At 36.6% G+C, this 13,831-nt stretch overlaps 1 protein-coding gene across 3 annotated transcripts in view; it reads left to right on the top strand.

The window, feature by feature from the left end:
- The window catches only part of LOC150085924 (cytochrome P450 3A24-like), a 120,168-nt gene that overhangs the window by 48,921 nt on the left and 57,416 nt on the right, over nt 1–13,831 (top strand). For all 3 annotated transcript variants that reach the window (XM_090373584.1, XM_090373583.1, XM_090373582.1), the window contains exon 7: nt 5,356–5,501. In XM_090373584.1, the coding sequence (XP_090229710.1) occupies nt 5,356–5,501 (146 nt within the window). The remainder of the gene's footprint in view (nt 1–5,355; nt 5,502–13,831) is intronic.

Raw genomic sequence — 13,831 nt, 5'->3', positions numbered from 1 at the left:
TTCTAACAGAATAAGCATTAAAGAAAGTAAAACTGCAAAAAGAGTCATAGGAAATTCCTGCTCCAACATCATAATGGTAGCCCCTCATCACACATACCTGAAGATATGTAGTATAAGGGAGGCCACATGTCAGAGAAGGATTCATAAAACTGCAGGAGGTGGGGCCTGGATATTGCTCCTTCAAACTGTTACTACTTTGGAATCAAAGGGAAAGAAAAAGTAGTTTTGAAAAACAGACATATTTACTGGCAGTAAATTGATACTCTTCATTCCTTATAGCATAAAACCATTGCAATGGATGAAGTTTGTTGTTGTTTGTTATTTTGGTTTTTAGGAGCATTAGCAACTGAGGCCATATTGCTCCGGGGATATGCGGTGATCATTCCCTGACCTTTCCACATCCTCCGTATTTGGTGATCACGGGCTCGAACCCCGGTCTAATCAAGAAGCGTGTGCTACGCACTGCTGCTCCTGTCCACCTGGCTATGGAGGCGCCAATGGATGAAGTAGTTATGTGTAATAGTAATGTTCATGTAATCAGTATATCTATTAATACTTTGGTTAAGTTTTTCCTTTTCAATAAATTTTCTGCAAAAACTAAATGTGGGTTATTCTGTGGGAGATCCAGCCATAATATAGCATTCGTCCCCCCTTTTTTTTCCTTTCTTTCTTTCTTTTTTTTTTTCTTTTTTTTTTTTTTTATTAAAACCACAGCCACTTACAGATTGAAATTCAAATTGCATTGGTTTCCACACAGTTGTTTTTAATCCTTTGTTATGTTCTGTGACTGTAACCCTTGATGCTTTGTGGTGGTAGAGAGTTCATGGGTCAGAGATGTGATTTTGACATTAATGGTTAGAATTCATACTCTACAAAATATAAAATAACTCAAAATTGTTTTTTATTAGCTCTTTTTGATAATCCTGGTGATATGGGAGGGTGGGAATGCAATGTTTTGTGATTACTGGACTTCAATTTGATTTTATTAAAAAGATTATACAAAAAAAAAAAAAAAAAAAAATCTGCTTAACATGTTCACTATCACCTATGTTTTGGAGAGCCCATTCAATGTGCCATAATTTTCGGAATTCTGAGAAATAACAGCATTTTTGAAAATTCATAAATAATGATTGAAAATTAAAAGTCTAGAATTCATAACCAAAAGCAAACACTTTAAGCTGAGCACTGTAAATCATAACAAAACTCAAAATTTTATTGAAAGTTTATTCTATGTACATAAACTAACCTCAACACAAACAAAAAACAAATTAAAACGTGTACTAAGCTATAAGCAAAAATGAATCATTGATGCTAATAGCCCAGTGTTCAATTGTGCCAACAGAATCAAGCAGTTCATTGAATGTGTCTTCACTTTTACAGCACCCATGGGGCGCCTCCGTAGCCAGGTGGGAAGGAGCAGCAGTGCATAGCACACGCTTCTTGATTAGACCGGGGTTCGAGCCCGTCACCACCAAATATGGAGGATGCGGAAAGGTCAGGGAATGACCACCGCATATCCCAGAGCAATATGGCCTTAGTTGCTAATGCTCCTAAAAACCAACAACAACAACAGCACCCATGTATCGACCACTTAAGAATGACTACCTGCATGCATTGGGTGCTGTGCTGTAATGCTCATATGCATTATTGCATAGCACTTGGGTTACGATTGAATGCTTATACATGTTGACACAGTGAACGTGTTAATAATGACAATTTGGAAACTTCAACACTTATTGTGTTATGCTTATTGTCACTTCTCCTTATGATGATGTTTGCTTTCTTCTAAATTCTCAGACTGCCTTCGTATCTACAGATGGTGATGGATATCCAGATCATTTTAATGTCTGTTTCTGTTTGTAAATGTAATTTCAGTTCTAATCTCAGAGACCAACAATATCTAAAAATATAATAAATAAAATTTGTTATGTTCATATAGAAAATATTTATTTTTCTTTGTAGTATATTTTTTTTTGACCATGAGAAAAATCTAAAATATCATTCAGGTCTTCAGTTGCTACTGATTAATTCGAGTTAAATTAATAAATTTAAGTAAATTCACTAATTTTAAAGTCTGCGTGTGCATGCACACATGTGTATACAGAATGATTCAGAATTGCATGTTTTAAATTCTACAGTGGATACCTGATAACAAGAGAAATTGAAAATGAGTGATCTTAGTTTTTTCTTGCAACTATATGATTTGAAAAATTTTTTTTTTCAAAAGTTCTGTGATGTCCCTTTTTGTATCAGAGAAAAGGATGTGTAGCCAATATGATTACACTGGAATACGGTAAATAACACACAGTTTTCATGGCATAACTTCAGAAAATAAAATGTATTAAAAACATGAAATGCCTGTTGTTTTGTGTGATACCATTTCCCACATTTAGTATGTAGGAAGATGTTGCAGGTCTCAGGAAAATTTGTACAATAATCCAATTATTATTCACAGTGGAATACAACATTGGAAGCACTGGTAAAAGTTTATCCAAATTTGGAAAGAATATCACACTTATTACCTTAATTCACCCCATTTAATATAAAACAAAAAAAAAAAAAAAAACAGACTGGATGAATTAATGCAACAGTTGTAATTAAGGCTTGGTGATTAAATTCATTGCAACATTTTTTTTCTTATGTGCACACATTCATTGCAACTTTTTTTCTTATATGCATTCTTTATTGTGAATTCTACAGTGGATTCCTGATAACAAGAGAAATTGAAAATTAGTGATCGTAGGAGTTTTTTCTCAACTGTGCTTTAAAAAAAAAAAAAAAATTTCAAAGCCTTGTGATATCCCTTTTGATATCAAAGAAAGGGATGTGTAGCCAATATGATTACATTGGAATATGGTAAATAACACACAACTTGCATGGCATAAATTTGAAAATAAAATTTATTAAAAATATGAAATGCTTGTTGATTTATGTGATATCATTTTCTGTATTCAGTCTGTAGGAAGGTGTTGCAGATCTCAGAAAAATTTGTACAATAATCCAATTATTTTTATTATTCACAGTGGACTGCAACATTGGAAGTAGTGGCAAAAGTTTATGAAAATTTGGAAATAAAATCACACTTATTTGGTGTCGTTACCTTAATTCATCCCATTTAATATAAAACAAGAAAAAAAATCAGGCTGGATGAATTAATGAAACAGTTGTAATTAAGGCTCAGTGATTAAATTCATTGCAACTTTTTTTTTTTATATGCACTCTTTATAGTTATGATAAATCAAGTTGTGTTGATTCATCATTATATTTGCTTATAATAAAAGACTTGCCATCATACAAGGGCATGATGGTTTTCTCTAAACTTATTATGAAGTACTGATATGTTGAGCTACCTGATATGCATCTTGTGTTAGGTGAATGCATATGGAATGGTACTACAGCCACCAAGCATTATCCTTAAAAATATCCAAATCAGCATTAACCTAATTGATATATAATTCTTTCAGTTAATCAAAGACTATATTAAATTGGTTGACTGCAGCCAGCCATAATGCATGAATACTAGCATACAACAAGCTGTATACAATTTTGGACTTGATGGAAGAAATAGTTAACTGTTAACCACAATCCAGGTACAGGAACAGTGGCATCATGTGTGGGAACCTAACCATATTTTGTGTTGAGGGCTTTACAGGAACATGAGATGCAGCACAGTCATATTCAAAGTTCATGCACTGCTGCCCATGGACTTTACCCACGAAGGGTCTACTGTATGCAGCTATTACAGAAGTGTGCAGAGGAAATATATGTTCCTTAACAAGGTTCTCTGGTTGGATGAGGCCTGCTTTACAAGAAATGGGTTACACAACATCCACAACCCACCACCATATGTGAATGCAGCACAATTTGCATATAGTGCATATCAGATACTGTCAGAATTTTGGCAGAAATAGTCGCAGATGATTGCCATTCTGCACATTACCAGACTTCAGTGACAATAAATATTTTGGCTTACTCCTCTATGTTTTAGATGTGCATTTGTTACTTTGAATACATGCTAATACAGATACTTAATGCACAATGGTGCACCTGATCAATGTGATGTTTCTTACTGAATAACCATTACCTGGGATGTCAGATGGGTCATGATGCCCTAGTGAAATTGCCTTCCACACCATCAGATCTGGATCCCCTTGGGTTATGTCAAAAGTTTGGTGTTTGCCACAAAAGTAACTTTAATTCATCAGCAACTTTTAAAGCATGTTCTGTATACTGTTGATGCTGTTAGAAATATGTCTCACATTTTGGAGTTGTGTACAAGCTTCACTTGTATAACTTGCACAAGGTGCTGCAAGCAGTACTTGCATTGAACATTTATTGTGAATAATAATTGCATTATTACATAGTGCAGTTTCAGCAAAAATTACCTTTACCTCAGACTAAATTGTGTTACCTTTCCACAAAAAAAAAAAAAAAATCAGGAAATGGTATTCTTCTGCAAATCAACAGGTATTTCATGCTTTTTTTAATAAATTTTACTTTCTAAATTCATGTCAGTTGTGTGTCATGTGTGTGTTTTACATCACTTACTGTATTCCAGAGTAATAATTTAAGCTTTATCTTTTTGTACAATATACAAAGTAATATCACAAAACTAACATTTTTCTTGAAAATCATATTGTTTTAGAGAAATCTCTGAAGAACATTTTCAATTTCTTTTGTTGTTAGGAGTCCACTTATAGAATTAATCATGCAGTTCTGAATTTCTCTGTGTCTATGTATTACTATTATTGGCAAAATGATGCAAGGAAGCAGGCTTATATAGCATCAGCCATTAAAGAAAAAGTGCTACTCACAACATCAGGCAAATGAGTATTCCAACAATCACTCTAACTGAAAAATTTCTACACATCCATTCTACAACCATCCTTTTTCATTTTAAATTTGTTCGTGTGCGTGTGTTAGCAGTATATGAATATTCATATTTTTTTAATTATAACTTATTTTCAATTCACTTTGTGTAACCAGATGATGAACAGGAAGGGTACTTTGTTATTAGGGAAATGAAAGTCAGTTGAATTACAGTTGAGAATATGAGAAAAAGAAAAATATTTATCTTAAGACATAAAGACATTCCATCTGAAACAGGAATTTTAGATTCTTTTAAAATTCATTCCTATTCTTCTAATAAAGAATGATTAGACATTCTTTTGTCATGAGATCTCAAAACTTTTCGAATTCCTTATGTTGTTACCCAAGGTGAGTGGAAATTTTTAAAGTTATGGCTAAAAAATTTTTGTTTCAGAGGGTTTTATTCTGATTTCAATTTTTATCATATGAAAAGATTAAAACTACAAAATGTGTTTTCCTAATACATATACTTTTGCAAACTTGCAGGTTATTTGGAGCATTTACAATGGACACTATAGCTAGGACTTCATTTGGAATGAAGATCGACTCGCACAATGATCATGATAATCCATTGGTAGCACATGCACAAAAACTTTTTACTAGGAAAGTACCTTGGATTTACATCATTTTCTGTAGGTACACTTTTACTTGTTTCTCAGCTAAAATGGTAATGATTGTTATAGCTCTCTAGAACCTTATTTTATTATTTATATCCCAGTTTATCATATTTAAATTTCCTTGCCATGTTCCATAAATTTCTACTATAAAGCTATAAATTTCTACCAAGGTTCTATATAAAATAAGAAAAGATAAATAAGATGTAATAAAATAAGGTTCTAGAGAACTACATAGCAGAGTTGTAAGGAGTCTCTAGGATGTTTGTATTTTCTAGATCATAGTAATTTAATTTTATTAAAATTGCAGTCAGTAAAATAAACAGTCAATATGTGATCTTATATATCATAAACAAATCTCTAATTAAATTATTTTGAGTTTTCAATGTAATTAACATAGTTAATTGCCATTAATTTAGTTATTGCTTAAATTTATTTCATAATTATATGCAGTCACAACCTGTTACATCTTAGGATGATTGAAAAATTGTGCAACCTATAATGGTTTTTGATAATTTTTTGTAATTTTTCCATGGCATGCCAACAAACATTTAGGAAAAGATTTTTAACATGACTTCCTCCTTCTGTGAACCATAAATTCATTCATTTACTATGTTTCTATTCATTGAAGCTCCTATTTTACAAAAGTGACCAATGCAATATCATATTGATTTATTTAGAACTGGACAGTCAAGAAATGCTGACTATATGCGATCTGCCTAAGAATGATGCCTAAAATATTACCCAATAATGAGCACTTATTACACCTGAAAGTAACTAATTTTTGCTGTAAAACTATTTATATGTGCCTTGCACAATGGTGAAGGAAGCTGAACATTTATGTACACAACATTCTGTATATTAAAATGATTTATGAGGCATATACCTGTCTGCAGTGCAGACAGGCTGTAAGAGTAGCTCATTAGAATTTAGCATTAGCATTAGTTGAGGCATATGATGCAAGAAAGCAAGCTTATGCAGCATCAGCCAAAAAAAAAAAAAAAAAAACCACTTCCATTTTACCCCTCCATTCATTTGAAATACCTGTCCAGCTGAGCCGTAAATTTATTTAGGCTATCAACTTCCACAACAAGGGATGGAAGTCTGTTCCACCAACCAACTACCCGCTGGCTAAAGGCAAATTTCCGGACACCTATCCTACATCTGTCTTTACTCAATCTGAATTTATGCCCTCTCAGGTGATTATTCTCAGCAAGAGGAAGAATCCCATCAGCATTGAGCATGCTCAAACCATTCAAGGCTTTATACACCTCTATCAGATCACCTCACCGGTGTCTAGTCTCCAGACACTGTAATTTGCAAAACTTAAGCCTTTCTTCGTAAGAGCAACCCTTTGTTCCATTCACTAATCTTGTTGCCCTTCTCTGTACTCTTTCCAGCAGTTCTACATCCTTCTTGAAATGAGACCTCCAGACCTGTATATAGTACTCAAGGTGTGGCCTGACCATTGCCTTATACAAAGGATTAAAAAAATTATCATTGACAAGATACCATGAGCCACTCTTGCAGCCCGTCTGCACTGCTCAGAAAACTTCATATCTGCTTGCACAATTACCCCAGGTCCTTTTCATTCTCTACCACTGTCAGTGTAGTACCACAGAGTTAATACATTGCTCTGGGGTTGCTGTCTCCCATATGTAGTACTTTACATTTGTCAATGTTAAACTTCATTTGCCACCTCTCAGCCCATCTGCTCAACCTTTCCAGATCCTGTTTCAGCAGCACAGTGTCAGTAGTGTCCTTAACAACCCTGCCAACCTTTGTATCGTCTGCAAACTTGAACATTAAGCTTGATATACCATCATCAGTATCATTTATAAATACAGAAAACAATAATGGACCCAACACTGAACACTCAGGGACTCCACTAATAACATTAGTCCAAGATGAGCAGTGTCCGTTGATTACCACTCTCTGTCTTCTCCCCCTCAACCATCCCTTTATCCGTAGCAGCAATTTGCCTCCAGTGCCACACTGCTCCAATTTGTGCAGCAGTCTTCCATGTGCAACAGTATCAAAAGCCTTTCTAAGATCCAAGTATATAATATCAAAGTTATTCCCTGCATCCAGTTCTTTTGTGACTGCATCATAGTATCCAATCAAATTAGTCAGGCAAGACTTTCCCTTAACAAAACAATGCTGTGTCTGAGCTATAACTGAAGTCTTGTCTAGATGATCCTGCTGTGCTTCTTTAACCAGTGCCTCCATTACTTTTCCTGGAACAGAAGTTAAACTCACAGGTCTATAATTACTTGTGTCAGCCTTTGATCCTCCTTTGTGAATTGGGGTCACATTTGCACATCTCCAGTCTATGGGTACCTCCCCTGAGTCCAAAGAAGCTCTCATAATTATGGCTAAGGGTTTGCTTACTTCCTTTGCTGCCTCCTTTAATATAACTGGATAGATCCCATCCACCCCAGGTGCCTTTTTTATGTTTATCCTCAACAATTTCTCCTCCACTTTCTCAGTTAATACAAAATCATCTAGCTCACTGCCAGAGTTTATTTCACCTCTGGCATTCCCCTTCCTGAACAACTCCTCATGTGTGAATGTAGATGCAAAATACTCATTTAGTTTGTTAGCCACCTGAGCAGGATCCTCAACTGTTGAACCATCAATATCCAGTGGATCAATCTGATTCATCCCTTTCCTTCTTGAGTTTACATAGGTAAACAACTCTTTTCTGTTTTTCTTTGCATCCTTTTCCAAGGATTTCTCATAATCTGCCTTTGCCTGCCTAATCTCCTTTGTGACTTGGTTACAGACCAGCTTGTATCTATCATAGGCTTCCATGTCACCCATTAATTTATATATATCCCATGCATTTTTCTTTTCTGCTGTATGTCTCATTGGCACCTCCATAGCCAGGTGGGTAGGAGCAGCAGTGCGTATCACACGCTTCTTGATTAGACCGGGGTTCGAGCTCGTGAGCCACCAAATATGGAGGATGCAGAAAGGTCAGGGAATGATCACCGCATATCCCCGGAGCAATATGGCCTTAGTTGCTAATGCTCCTAAAAACCAAATAACAACAACAACATATGTCTCATTAATTCATCTGACATCCATTTAGGCCTAAACCTTGAACAATATTTCTTAATTGGTATGTAAAGCCTAGTAGCTTCCAAGATAAGTTCTTTGAATGCTTCCCATTTTGAATTTGCTGTTGGTAACATCATCAGTTGGTCCCACTGTATAGAATTTAAATACTGTCTCAGAACATCATAGTCGCCTTTACGAAAACAAAAACCCTTCCCTTTACCCCTGATGGTAGTTACCTCTTTGAGTAAATCCCACTTCAGCACACTATGATCACTGCCACCTAGTGGTTCCTTTATCTGCAGATTCTTAATCCATGAAGAATCACTACTGGTAATCAGATCAAGAGTATTACTCCCTCTAGTTGCCTCTCCTGAACATGCTGATGTAGAAAACAATCATCCAGTAAATCCACAAAAGCCTTGCTAGTGTATGAGTGACCAACCCACAAATTCCAGTCAATATCTGGGAAATTAAAATCCCCCATTATGAGCCTCTCTGATTTACTGGCCCATTCTATTTCCCTGTACAGTTTCTTATTATACTCATCAGAGTCATTAGGCCTATAATACACTCCTACTCTCAATTTTGATTTCCCAGTATTATGTTATGCCAAACTGACTTGACACTGCTCTGTTCACCCATGTCTACTGGCTGTACTTCCTTGGATTTTATGTGTTTCTTAACTAATTAGCATAACCCCTCCTCCATTCCTGTCCTGTCTATCCTTTCTGTACACATTGTACTCCCCAAATTCCAGTTCTGCATTCCTTATATCTGTGTAACACCACGTCTCTGATATCCCAACAATATCTGCCTTGATGTTTTGAGCAATACCTCAAATTCATCAAATTTATTTACCAAACTCCTAGCATTGGTGTACACGCAAATATACATGCACCTGTTCCTATTCTTAGCTACCCTAACACAACTCATGTGTTTACTTGTACCGCAATGACTCCCAGCAGTCTCTGAAATATCCTGCATCTTGTTTTCCAGGCTGCTGCTCATTTCAATAGAAGCAGTGCAAGAATCACTTTCACCTCTGTCAGTGGCTACTGTTAATCTATTAGTCGTTGTATCCCCCCAAGCTAGCAGTTTTCCGACCCAACTAACACTGCCTCGATAGCATCAGCAAATATTCTTGCACCCTTTCTATTTAAGTGTATCCCATCCCTGTAGAAGCAGTCTCTCCTGTTAACAAGTACAGACCAGGCTGAAAAATATTCTACCCCTTGAGCCTTGCACAATCTTTCCAGGGCCGAATTGATCTAGAAGTCTCTCATCATATACGCCCTCCTATCATGTCTGGGCAGAATTGCAGACTCTTTCAAATTCAACCCTAATTCACGGCTTTTTTCCAACAGTGACCTGTACTTGTTAAGTAATTCTGCCGGTCTCCTACTCTTAATATTAATCTTAATATTAGTGCCAACGTGTACAACTATATCACCTTTTGTGCCCTTAAAAGATGATGTCTTGTGAATGATATACAGTAATTTTGCTATCAGGGATAAGGAGGTGATTGTCCCCTTGTATAAGGCAATGGTCAGGCCACTCCTTGAGTATGGGATACAGGTCTGGAGGCCTCATTTTAGGAAGGGTGTAGAGCTGCTGGAACGAGTACAAAAAAAAGGCAATGAGATTGGTGAGTAGAACAAAGGGTTGCTGTTACCAAGAAAGGCGTCAGTTCTGCAAATTGCAGCATCTGGAGACTAGGTACGTGCGAGGGGATCTAATTGAAGTGTATAAGGTCTAGAATGGTTTGAGCAAGCTCAGTGCTAATGGAATTCTTCTTCTTGCTCAGATTTCTCACCTGAGGGGACACGGATTAATACTGAGGAAAAACAGTTGTAGAATAGATGTACAGAAATCTGCCTTTAGCCAGTGGGTGGTTGATGTTTGGAACAAACTTTCATCTGTTGTAATGGAGGTCAACAACTTAAATAAGTTCAGGGCAGAACTAGACAAACATTTGGAGTGAATGGATGGGTGAAATGGGGAGTCTTTTTTTGGTTGTTGCTATATAAGTTTGCTTTCTTGCATCATATGCCTCTACTAATGCTAAATATGTCATGTGCTTTGCCTCACAGAAAACATCTGATCAATGAAAGTCCCTTGGCTGGAGAGAGAGCTTGTTGATGTGAGAGAGGGAGAGACTGGCAGAAGGTGAATATAACTGTATAGAATATAAAGGCAAGCCAAAATCAGTCAAATTACAGCTCAGTACAACAGTGGTATGCAAAGGAATATAGCAGAATGCAGTGCATTGAACCTTGTCATGGATGGAGTATAGCAGAAGTTGACCTTGCTGGGTTTCACTCATGTCATCTAAAATCAAAGAGCTGTAAGTAGAGTGGGCATGGAAGCACCAACGTTGGACATTTGAGGTGCAGAAATAGGTCACCTAGTCCAATAAATCCCAGTTCCAGTTGTTCCGTGCTGAGAGCAGGACAAGGGTATAGTGTCATCAGCTGTAGGAATCAGTAGGCCCATCATGCTGTCAACACTACAACTGGTGGTGGAAGTGTGATAGTATGGGAAGTTTTTTTTGTAGCACATGTTATGTCCACTGACACTGGTGGATCAACATCTGAATGCCAAAGTCTGCTTAAACATTGTTACCAACCAGTACATCCTCCCTTTGTGCCCACAGTTTATTCACTTAGTAATGGTTACTTCAAGCAGGGTTATCCAAATGATCCATATCACCAGGTATGGATTGTTTGGGAACAGTTCTAGGAGCATGAGAGTGACATGACCATACTTCATTTCCTGCTGAGTTATCAGATCTCAATCTAATTGAGAATTTGTGGAATTAGAAACAAGCTGTTTTAGCAAGGATCTGCAGCCATCTAATATGAAGCAACTAAGGATGCAATGTAGCCTGCATGTGTGAAGGATTTCTGTTGAGTGCTTTCAGCACCCCAGTGACCCAATTTGAGCCCCAATCACTTGAGACTGTTTTCAGAAATGAAGGTGCTACTCACCTTTATGTTAATGTACATAATAAACTGGCAATTCACTGAGGGTGATGGTAGATGGCTCTCTGTCTTGTAACTTTTCCACTAATGCTAATGTTCTCCAAGGCTCAGTTTTTTTCCCACGCTTTTTTCCCTCTTGTATATTAATGACCTTCCATTGACCAAAAATTCTGTCCATAGTTTTGCTGACGATAGCACATTGTATTCCAGCTTCCAGTTTGGGAAACCTTGCCCTGCACAAACAGCTTCAACTTCTCAAATATCCACTTTCAATTCCTTAAATGCTGATCTCCAGATAATTCTTCAGTAGGGGAACAGATAACATAGTTGACTTCAGTTCCTTCTAAAACTCAGTTCTGTCTTATATCTTGCATAAAACAATTCTTCTACTCCTACTTATCTTTGATGACATTCTGATTTCTAGGCAAGATCATATACAGAAAGTTCTGCTATAACGCGGCACATGTGTTCCTAAAAATCTCTCTATTATTGTATTTTGCGCATTAAAAACAACAGGGCTTATGGGAAAAATAGGGATATAGGCAGAGGACTCAAAAAAAAAATTCAATCTGGTAAGTAAAACACTTACCAGAAGTAAAATAAGTAAAATAAGTTAGAAACCCAATAAAATTGCTAACAGGTTTAAACATCTTAAATTTCTAATAAATAACTAAATATTACAGAAAAATACAGTAAATACAGCACTGTAATATATACATACTACCGTATTTCTTTGATTGTAAGACGCCATCGATTATAAGACACACCTTAATTTGGTGCCTCCATAGCCAGGTGGGAAGGAGCAGCAGTGCGTAACACACGCTTCTTGATTAGACTGGGGTTCGATCCCGTCACCACCAAATACGGAGGATGCGGAAAGGTCAGGGAATGATCACCGCATATTCCCGGAGCAATATGGCCTTAGTTGCTAATGCTCCTAAAAACCAAATAACAAACACCTTCATTTCAGTACCACCAACAGAAAAAAAGCTTTGATTCTAAGAAAAAAAAAATAAATAAATAAAATAAAACGCTAAAATAAATCTAACAAATATTTTTATTATAATAGAATTAAGCACTCATTTAAAAAATTTTGCATCACTTCCTTCTGAATCTTCTGAGCCGTCGATATCTGAATCAATATCAAAGTCTATTTCACATTCAGGGTCAGATTCTTCTGAGCTGTTGTTATCTTCATTATTCCATAATATATCGTCTTTTGAGCCATCGAGAGCGTTGGTGATGCAACATTTTTTAAATGAGTGCTTGACTATTCTTTCTGGGATCAGCTTCCAAGCTGTTGATACCCATTCTGCCAATTTTGAGGTCGGTGCTTTCTTAATTTTTCCGGAAGGTTGTCAGCCAACAGCCAGGATTCATATTCCTTTCTCAAGTAATCCTTAAATGGTTTGTTGACTGAAACGTCGAGTGGCTGCAGTTGGCTAGTCATGCCACCAGGAATCACAACCAAGTCACCAAATCACAACCAAGTTTTTGCACAATTTTATTTTTGATCCGTTCGGACAAATGTCCACGAAATGCATCAAGTACTTGCATGCTAGTTAGGTTACAAAGACTTCCAGGATGTCTATTCTACAACATTTAGCCAGTCTTCTGTAAGCTCTGCCGACATCCATCCATTATTTTGTGCATGCACAATAATATCTTTGGGGAAAATTTCATTCTTCAGTATGGTTTTTCGATTTAAAATTAAATATGGTAGCAACTTTCGACCATCAGTTGTGATACGCTGCTTTTCGTAGCCCGTGCTTATAACCTTGATTCCTTTAGTGCCTTTAGAATTGATGGTGTAATTTTGAGGCATATCGAAGAAGACTGGGGTTTCATCAGCATTTTCAATTTGACTAAACTCATAGTTTCTTTTTTTTCCTTAATTTCATACCTGTCACTGAAAGTTAATCACCTTCTGTTGCAAGTCTGCAGGAATTTTTTGAGAGATAGATGTTCAGCGCCTTAACGATAATCTGCTACGACATATGAGTCTGTCTCACCAGCTGCGACTGCCTTTAAAGATTTATTTTCTCTATTCCGAGGGACTTGGCAATTTCTCTGGCTTTCAATTGCATGGCTTGTCTATGATGGGTAATCCTTTTGCACGTGTCTCTGTTAGAAAACGTATCACAGCTTCATCGACTTGTGGAAATCTTCCTTTCTTAGGCCCTGAAAAGCACTTGTTTGTTGCTCTGCACGAACATATGGAATTGCAATCATTTCTCCAACGACAAACATTTACTTTACTAATGCCAGAATGTCAGCCTGCAGCTCTATTTCCATGTTCTTTAT

This window comes from Mastigoproctus giganteus, chromosome 5 (genome assembly GCF_048544385.1).
Source record: "Mastigoproctus giganteus isolate SK-2022 chromosome 5, ASM4854438v1, whole genome shotgun sequence".
NCBI lineage: Eukaryota > Metazoa > Arthropoda > Arachnida > Uropygi > Thelyphonidae > Mastigoproctus > Mastigoproctus giganteus.
This window is presented reverse-complemented; position numbering and strand designations above follow the sequence as displayed.